We start from the raw sequence: 8,924 nt of genomic DNA on the forward strand, positions 1-8,924 counted from the left end.
GCTCTCTTACACCCCAGGCTGCCACAGTTCTCACTCTGCGTGGTTTCCAAACTTGGGCAGCCTAACCCCAAGAGGGGATATCAAGCTACCCTCTGGCTTTGGAGCCCAGCCTGGGCTATATAATGAGTTCCAGGAGACCCTGTTTTGGGGGGTTTTGTTTTGTTTATTTATGTGTATGAATGTATTGCCTGCATGTATGTAAGTGCACCCGTGTTGTGCAATGCCCATGGAGGTCAGAAGAGGGCATCGGATCCTCTGGAACTGGAGTCACAGAGGGTTGCTAACTGCCATGTGGATGCTGGGAATCCACCCTGGGTCCTGTGTAAGAGCAGTCAGTGCTCTTAACCGCTGAGCCCCGAGACCCTGTTTTTAAGAAAATTCATAAACTGGACTTTGAGGCTCCTGTAATCCCAGCCCTTGGAATCCTGAATCAGAGAAATCATGGTGAGTTCTGGATCAGATTGGGCTATCTACTGAGTTCCAGCCTAATCTGGTCTTCAAAGCAAGTCTTTTCTCAAATGTTCTTTGAATAAATAAATACAGAAAGAAATAAGAAAAAAAATAAAAAGAAAAGAAACAAGGAAATCAAAACTGCACATTAAGTTAGGGCACTAGCCACCAAGCCTGGCAAACTGAATTTAATCCCAGGAATCCACATGGTGGAAGAAGAGAACTGACTCCTGCAAATTGTCCTCTGATTTCCACAAACATAGCATGGCACAGGCATGCCTCAGCCCCCTGCTCCCGTGCCCCCTTCGTTTACAGAATAAATAATGTGAAAGAAAAAAGAAAGGAAGGAAGGAAGGGAAGGAGAGAGAGAGGGAACTAAATCTCAGTTTTGGAGTGAATCCATGAGGGGGCCCTTGACCTTGACCCTAAATTTAGTGCATTCCCTTTCCTTCAAAGGGTTGGATCAATCTGGATACATACCCAAATCCCAAATAAGATTAGTGGGGTGGAGACTCAATTGTCCAATCAGATGGTATCTTGTGGTTGGGAGCCAAGGCTGCAAAAGGGAGGGGTCTATAGATGGTCTGATAAAACTTCCCAGAAGACAGAAGAGTCTCACAGTCCTGCAGCCTAGAGGCACTGCTCAGCCTGCTCTGCTGGGATTCAGAGCCCCATCATCAGTGTCCACTCCTGGTAAGTCTCTCATAGCCACTGGGACATTCCATCTCACCCAGACTAGCAAGCCTGCACTGGGGACCGAAGACCCTAGATGGCACAGGAAATTCTGCTTTCTGTCTCTTCAAATGAGCAGATTGAAGACTGGTTTAGACTCAAAATGCAACTTTGCCTTCTTTTCAAATTCTGCTTTTCATTTAATTTGTGGTTTTTCTTTTCTTTTTTTCTTTTTTTATTTTAGGTTGGTTTTTTATTGTTGTTGTTTGAGCCAAGTTTTGCTGTGTTGCCTGAGCTGGCCTGAAACAAGCCACGTAATTTGGGCTTTCTAGAATTTACAATTCTTCTGCCTGTGTTTCCTGAGAGCTGGATTCACAAGCATGTGTCACCATGCCACGCCTCACTCAGCCTTCTAATTACTGCACTTCCACACTGAGCTACTCAAAGATCTTGAATTTCGCTTTGTTCATGTTATTTTACTATCTCTGGGTTTGTGTGTGTGTGCGCTTATTTGGTTTTGCATTAATTTATGGGTATGTCTGTTTTAATGAGTAGGTTTTAATTTATGAGTATGCCACCTGTGTATTGGTGCCCAGAGGCTAGAAAAGGGTAGCTGTAAGGTGCTGGGTGTGGGTGCAGAAAAGAGCAGTAGGAGATCTTACCTGCCCAGCCATCTCTCAAGCCCTAGCCTAACTAAAAATTTTTAAAGAGGTAGTTTTTCTTTTTTGATGTTAATTTTTTTTCTTTGTTTTTAGTCTTTTTGAGACAAGGTCTCCCTGTAGCCCCAGCTGGCCTGGAACTTCTTATGTAGAACAGGCTGGCCTGGAACTCACAGAGATCTGCCTGCCTCTGCCTCCCCTGTACTGAAATTAAAGACATATACCACCATGCCCGGCTTGTTTTGTTTTTTTGAGGCAGGGACAGCCTTCCCTTAATCCCAGCTAGCCTGGAACTCACCAAGATCAACTGCCTCTTTTGGGATTAAAGGCGTTTATCACCATGCCTGACTTTCTTTTTTGTGTTAAATGAGGAAATCCTGTTGGATTGGAATTTACTTTGTTTTTTTAATTGAGAATCTGTTTTGAGATAGGTTCTTAGGTATCACCAGTTAATGCTGGAGTTAAATGGCCTGAGCCACCATGTCTGAAGGAATTTGTTTTTGTTTTGGGCTTTTTTTTTCTTTCATTTTTTTTTTGGGGGGGGGTGCTTTCTTGATAATTTCATTGGTTTGTAGTCCCTTGAATGGTAGGTGTGGGACTACTGTCTTTTGTATCTATTAAAATTTACCTTTAACTGGATTTAAAAACAGTATTGGGAACTGAGTTTGATAACACATGCCAATAATCTCAACTAATCTGGGAATTGAGACAGCTGGACTGCAAATTAGGTCATCCTGGGCTACTTGGTAAACCCTGTAACAAACGAAAATAAAAACTAGTAAGTCTGGTGGTCGCTTATACCTGGAGTCTCAGTAGGTTGAGTTGAGGCAGGAGGATGGCAGTTGAAGGCTATCCTGGGTAGGGAGACCTAAATAAAATACAGTACAAGAGCTTGGAATGTAGCTCAATGTTAGAGCTTTTGTCTAGAATGGGCCAGGTCCTGGGTTCAAACCCCAGGACTTTTAGTAAAATCTGAGGTCCAAGGATCACACTACTATGACACACAAAACACAGGGACAAACAAAAGTAACCAGGCAAGGCAGTTTGTACTTTAGCAAAAAAGTACATTGCCTTTTTGGCAGGAAAATTAATAGGTTTTTATTCTAAAAGAAAAGTACTAACTTTAAAATCTTTCCTCACTCCCCCTCCCTTTCCAGTGCCTGCACTACAACACCTAGCACCTATGAAACCTTTTCAAAGGGCTATTTTTTTCAATAATTTATTGAGCATTTCATACAGGGATATAAGCATATAAGGTGTGTTTTGATCAAATCCACACCCACTCCCTCCCCTCCAATTCCTCCCATATCTCCCCATCACTTTTTCCTGAACAACTTTATGTATTCTTTTTTTTTAATGGGGCTTTTTGCTATTGTAACATTCCCCTCTCTGAAGAGGTAACCCTAAAAATCTTTCAACATTTTTGGCCTTTGGAACAGAGTATGTTGCTAAGAGGCCCAAGGACATTTTGACTTTTAGCCAAGAAGCTGGCAACTTTTCTTTGGTGTCTTTTTACACTAACTGACTAGTCAATTCCTACCTCCTAGTCTTATCACACCATCCTCTGAAGAGGTTACCCAGCTTTCAGATAGGGAATCAGGATGCAGATCACTCTGGCTTCTTCCATGCTGAACAGGGATGCAGGGTGAGAGCTAAAGTATACAATCTGGGGAAGGTTAGGAAGAGAAAACTTGACCCATGCTGGGTAAAGACTTTCCAGTGAGCATACACCCTCAGGTCATTCATAAACTTCAGCAACTTCTCAGGTATCTTGGTAAGTAAGCTCAAAATTCATTGGTTCTCCAGTAAAACTTTAATCAAACATTGGTTTGACACTAGAACTTTAAAAGGGAATAAGCATTTCTTAGTATCCCCAGGAAAAGAATTCTCACAACAGATAGAAAATTTGTTAATGCTATTATGTCTCTTAAGCCTCATTCACCCTCCCACCTGCCCCACCTGTCTCTCCTCCTAGCCTGGGTACTGGCCATTCCTTGCTTGTGGGAATGGAGATATTTTCCAAAATAGAAAAAAATGAGAAAGCCTAAGCAAGTGATGAAGGTCTGTGCAGGTTTGTTATATATAAAGGAAGAGCTATTTATTTTTATATGTGTATTTGCCTGCATGTATGTATATGCACCACAGAGGCCAGAAGGTCATATCAGATCTCCTGAAACACATGGTTGTAAGCCTACATGGGGGTTCTGGGCACAAAACCCAGGTCCTATGTGAGAGCAGCAATTGTTCTTAACCACTGAGCCATCTTTTCAAGCACCATATGCAGAGGTTTTAAAGTACAGTTCTCTAGCCAGGCAAGCTAGCTCAAAACTCAATCCCAACAATATTCGGTGGTGGGGAGGAGGCAAGAAGGTTTTGAGTTTAAGACCAGCACAGGTTCCATAACCATTCCACTCTTGGGCCATAAGCAACACTATGCTTCCTACATCAAAATACTTAAAACTAATGCCAGCCTGGTCTATAGTGAGTTCTAGGCCACTTGGGGTTACAGAGAAATACTGTCTCTGAAAAATAAAATGAATAAGACCAAAAATAGCACAAAAAAATAATACTGGAGTTTGTTTTCTCACCTATATTTTTCCCTAAGACTCCAGTGCGACATGAGAAAGTTCCCCAATGTGTCGGACATACCAGAGCTATGTGGTAAGAACTGTTTAAAAACAAGAAAAAAAAACAAATTCCTCAAAATTCCTCCAGATGCTCCATAACAAAGTTATACATGCCTTTCACGATTTCTTTTTAAAGCTTCTAATTTGGGGGACAGAAATAGGGCTCAGTACTTGCCACTAAGGCTGATAACCTCAATTTGATTCCAAGGACACACAGGGTTGAAAGAAAACTGACTCCTACAACTGTCCTCTGATCTTCATGTCCATGCCTTGTCAAGCAAGTATAGTTTGTACAAGTTTAAAGTCTTTCTTTGTTACATTAAATCTAAACACACACAATAAATGTAAAACGTTCATGTAATGTGTCAGACAGTCTTGCTATATTCCCAGGCTGCCATGCAATTTACAATCCTCTGCCTCCAAATACAGGGATAGAGCTAAACAGGGAAACTCCATATTCCAAAGCTTAAAAAAATGAAAGTAACTGACCCAACTTCAGATTCTCAGTTGTTCCCAGTCAGGTCACATTAATTGAACAAAGAATGTGGGTAAGTTTGACAGGTAACCCTTCTTTTGCATTCCTTTGAGGTCCATGAGAGGTGGTTCATCATGAAAGGATGGGGCTCAGCGTTCAGTCACCTGTGCACTCATTTCTCAGTGGACTAGGATTCAGAGGAGCAGGGATCATAATGGGGTGGAATAATTGTGGTGTTCAATCAGGTGGTGATTGTAAGAAGCCACCATGCTGCCAGTGAAGGAGCTGTGGCTTTGAGACCATCAGATTTTGAGTCAAATGGATCAACTGTGGTCAGTCATTGTCAGAACAGCAACTCTGTCCCTGAGTTCGTTCCTGTGCTGAGGGAGAGGGCTTCCTAAATCTTAGCCTGAAAGGCTGACTTTTCCCGTTTGCTTCTCCAGAATCCTACTGCCTAAAGATCCACCAAGATGAGCATCCAGGCCCCGCCCACACTCTTGGACGTGGTATTGCAGATACTGCTGAGGAATGAGGCCTTAACATTCTCTTTTCTGGAGTACCTGCCCAAGGAGCTCTTCCCACCACTTTTCAAAAAGGCCTTCACCAGCAAGCAAACTAACATCCTGAGGGCAGTGGTTCAGGCTTGGCCCTTCCCCTGTCTTCCTTTGGGGTCCCTGATGAAGACTCCAGACCTAGAGATCCTTCAGGCTGTGCTGGATGGGGTGGATATGCTGATTGCACAGAAGGAGAAGCCCAGGTAAGAGACCCAGGTAGTATGAAGGGAGGATCTGAGGGTAGGGGAACGCCTTGAGTCAGGGAGAGTGGGGTCCAAGGTGGATCAGAGGCTTCTGATGGTGCTGGCTTGGGGGACTTCAGAGGCCATAGCCATTGCTGAGTCATCTGAGAAAGGACAATCAGGTGTGGAAAACAGCTTAGAGCAGATGCAGCCTAAGTAGATTGAGCCTGTCCAGGACTCCTCCCACTGGTACTAACAGAGGGACCAGGAGGTGTTCAAGGGGAATGGAATGGAGGGGAATGAGATAGAAGTCTACAAATGTAGCTCAGGCCTGAGCCCTTCCTAAAGTGCATAAGGCCCTGGGTTTGATCCTCAGCTCTGAAAATAAGACAGGAAATTTACATGACATAGAGTGTGTAAAATACAGCTGCCATTTGAGAAGTGGAGTAACAGTAGACTATGTTATCAGGTCTTGTCCTGTCTGCTGAGACTTCTACCTGTTTTATCCACAGGAGGTGCAAACTGCAGGTGCTTGAGTTGCTCAATAAGCACCGGAACTTCTGGAACATATGGGTTGGAACAACGAAAGGCAACTGCTATCCCCGGGTCATTAGTAAAACGCCAACAGTGGAGGACCGAGCAGTTCCTGGGGGGAAGAAGCAGCCTTTGAAGGTCTTAGTTGACTTTTGCCTCAAGTGCCCTGATCTGGATGAATACCAAAAATATTTCTTCCAGTGGGCTGAGCAGAGAAAAAGTTTGCTACAGCTGTGCTGTCAGAAGCTGCAGATTTGGGAAAAGCCTGTCTGTAGTGTCTTAAGGCTCCTGAAAAGTCTTGAGCCAGGTTATATTCAGGAGTTAGAAGTAAGTACATTATGGAGGCTGCGGTCCCTGCCCCTGACATTGTTTACCCCTGACACTGAATACATGAGAAACCGCAGTAGAACCAATGAGGGTGTAGAGTTAATTGAATGCATGTACACAGCACTGGAGGAGAGGATTGTTACCACAGTCATTTCTCAGTTACCGAAGTTCAGCTCACTCCAACATCTCTGTTTGAAGGAAGTACATTTCTTCAAGGTCTCCCTGGACCAAGTACTCAGGTAAGCAAAGATAGCGAGCTTTCTCTGAAGCCCAGAGCCAAGACTTTCTTGGTTACATTAATTGTTAAGGGTTCCCAGCCACTGTGAATTTAAAAGTGAGAGGGCATTAGAATATCAAAGCAGTGTCTTATTTCTACTCTGTCTTCCTGGGGTGTCACCTCAGGTAATTCAGGGGAACACTTTTTGGAAGCTGGTCTCTGTGCTAGGGGGCCAGCTGTGGGTCAAACAGATCTAAGGATGGGTTGTGATTTTCCCCCTTGGGAAGCCTGTCTAAGCTAAGGGGAAGGAACTAGAAAGAGGCTACACTAAAGGAGGGAAGGACTTACACCTGCACAGTTCCCCAAGTAAGCTCATGCTCAGCAGCTGTGAATGATCACCAGCCTGACTGATTCCTCTTCTGGGAAAGATTGTTTTGAGCACAGATAGGGGTTGAGTGGATGGGAAATGTACGACACTGGGATGGAGGGTAGGGGACAAGGGAAAGCACTAAGAGGCGGTGAAGAGCAAGCAGGGGTCAGTGAGCCCCATTGTTGACACACCTAGGAATATTGCTAGATAGCTGGTGAGTTGGATCTTCTGTGGTTTTCCAGCTGACCTTGTCTGCCTAACCCTGTGGATGGGAACTGATCCCATCTAACAGCAATAGTAAAAGACCTCAGCCTAGACTGAGATAGTCTGATTAAACAGACTCTCCCTTAGGGAGTATCTGGGTATCAGAATGACCTTGGCCCAAACTGTTCTCATCTATCTTGAGGTCGTATCCCAGTCTCCACTGTCCTGAGCTAAACTGCTTTGTCTCTCCCTAGGTCCTTGAGGAGTTCCTTGGAGACCCTCGCAATCACTCACTGCCATCTTTCACAGTCAGACTTGAATTGTCTGTCCAAGTACCCAAGCATCTATCAGCTCAAGCACCTGAACTTGAGTGGTTCCAAAATTTTCCATTTATGTGCCAGGCCCCTTAAAGTTCTACTAGAAAGAGTCTCAGCCACTCTGCAGACCCTGGAATTAGATGACTGTAGGATGGAGGACTCCCAGATCAAGGCCCTCTTGCCTGCCCTAAGCCAATGCTCCCAGCTCACCAAGGTCAATTTCTATGGAAACTACATCTCCACATCTGTCCTGAAGAACCTGCTGCAGCACACAGCCAGTCTGAGCCAGCTGTCCTTGGAGCTGTACCCTGCCCCTTTCGAGTGTTATGATGTCATGGGTGGTTTTCTGGTAGAAAGATTTACTCAACTTGGCCCGGAACTCATGGATACACTGTGGGCTGTAAGGAAGCCCAAGATAGTCTGCTTTGCCTCCAATGTCTGCCTTAAATGTTATGAACGCTGCGTCTATATCCAGGACGTGTGTCTATGTTCCTGTTGGCAGTAATGAGAAGAAGGTAATTTCTGGGCACTGGGAAATGAAACTCTGGTATCCCATGAAGGGGCCATAGAGAACGTTGCGTAGGTACTGTTCAAAGTGTGAGGAGAATGTGATATACATAGCCAGTTCTTATGAGAGGGAGAAAACTTGGCACAGAACAGAGGTTTCAGGGAGACAGATGTCTTCAGGAGACAGAAAGAATTGTAAATTTTTAAATGTGGCTCCTGACAAGCTAGGTAAATGACAGGTTCCTCTGCAATGGCCTTGGTAAAGTACTGGTCAGAGCCTGGAACTCTGATGCTCTCTCCCTGAAGTCCTTTGGGATCCGTTAACCTGCTCTCTAGTTTCAGTGTTAGCAAAGCTCCATGACTACAGAGAAGGGAAATGAGGCTGGAGCCCAAGAACTCAGCCTCAAAATAAATCCTCTCGGTGGTCATCATTCCAGTCTTCACTCATTTCTGGGCATCTGTTCTATCCCCTGTGAGACTGTCAGGGGGTCATGAGCACAGATTCAAGCTCAAGTGAGCAGTGCAGAGCTAGTGTCCAATGGTAGAGATTGGGGGAATGGTAGGGGGTTATTCAGGATACTCTGGCTATGAGGGAGCAGGGAGACATGGAAGAGGGTAAAGTCAAATGAAAGAGCACAAGGAAAGAAATGGGGTCTGTAAAATGGAGTAAACAGCACATTGGAGGCAATCAGTTTTCTGGACCATCTAGGACTCGAGGAAGCTGAGATGGGTGGGGACCAGGATTCTAATCAGTCATTTCCTAGGACTGAAAGACCTAGGAAATGAGTTTGCAAAGGGGAAGTATGATTTCAAAGGCCGGAGAGATTCC

At 44.5% G+C, this 8,924-nt stretch overlaps 1 protein-coding gene across 1 annotated transcript; it reads left to right on the forward strand.

The window, feature by feature from the left end:
• The first annotated feature begins 1,112 nt into the window (after positions 1–1,112).
• LOC103726245 (PRAME family member 12-like) lies at positions 1,113–8,904 on the forward strand. The gene is made up of 4 exons (XM_008823710.2): positions 1,113–1,143; positions 5,327–5,640; positions 6,132–6,719; positions 7,526–8,904. The coding sequence occupies exons 2-4, from the start codon at positions 5,354–5,356 to the stop codon at positions 8,091–8,093; spliced, it is 1,443 nt and encodes a 480-aa protein (XP_008821932.1). The 5' UTR covers positions 1,113–1,143; positions 5,327–5,353; the 3' UTR covers positions 8,094–8,904.
• The last annotated feature ends 20 nt before the right edge of the window (positions 8,905–8,924 follow it).

The sequence above is a fragment of the Nannospalax galili genome, unplaced genomic scaffold, assembly GCF_000622305.1.
Source record: "Nannospalax galili isolate Female #2095 unplaced genomic scaffold, S.galili_v1.0 scaffold749, whole genome shotgun sequence".
Classification (NCBI taxonomy): Eukaryota; Metazoa; Chordata; class Mammalia; order Rodentia; family Spalacidae; genus Nannospalax; species Nannospalax galili.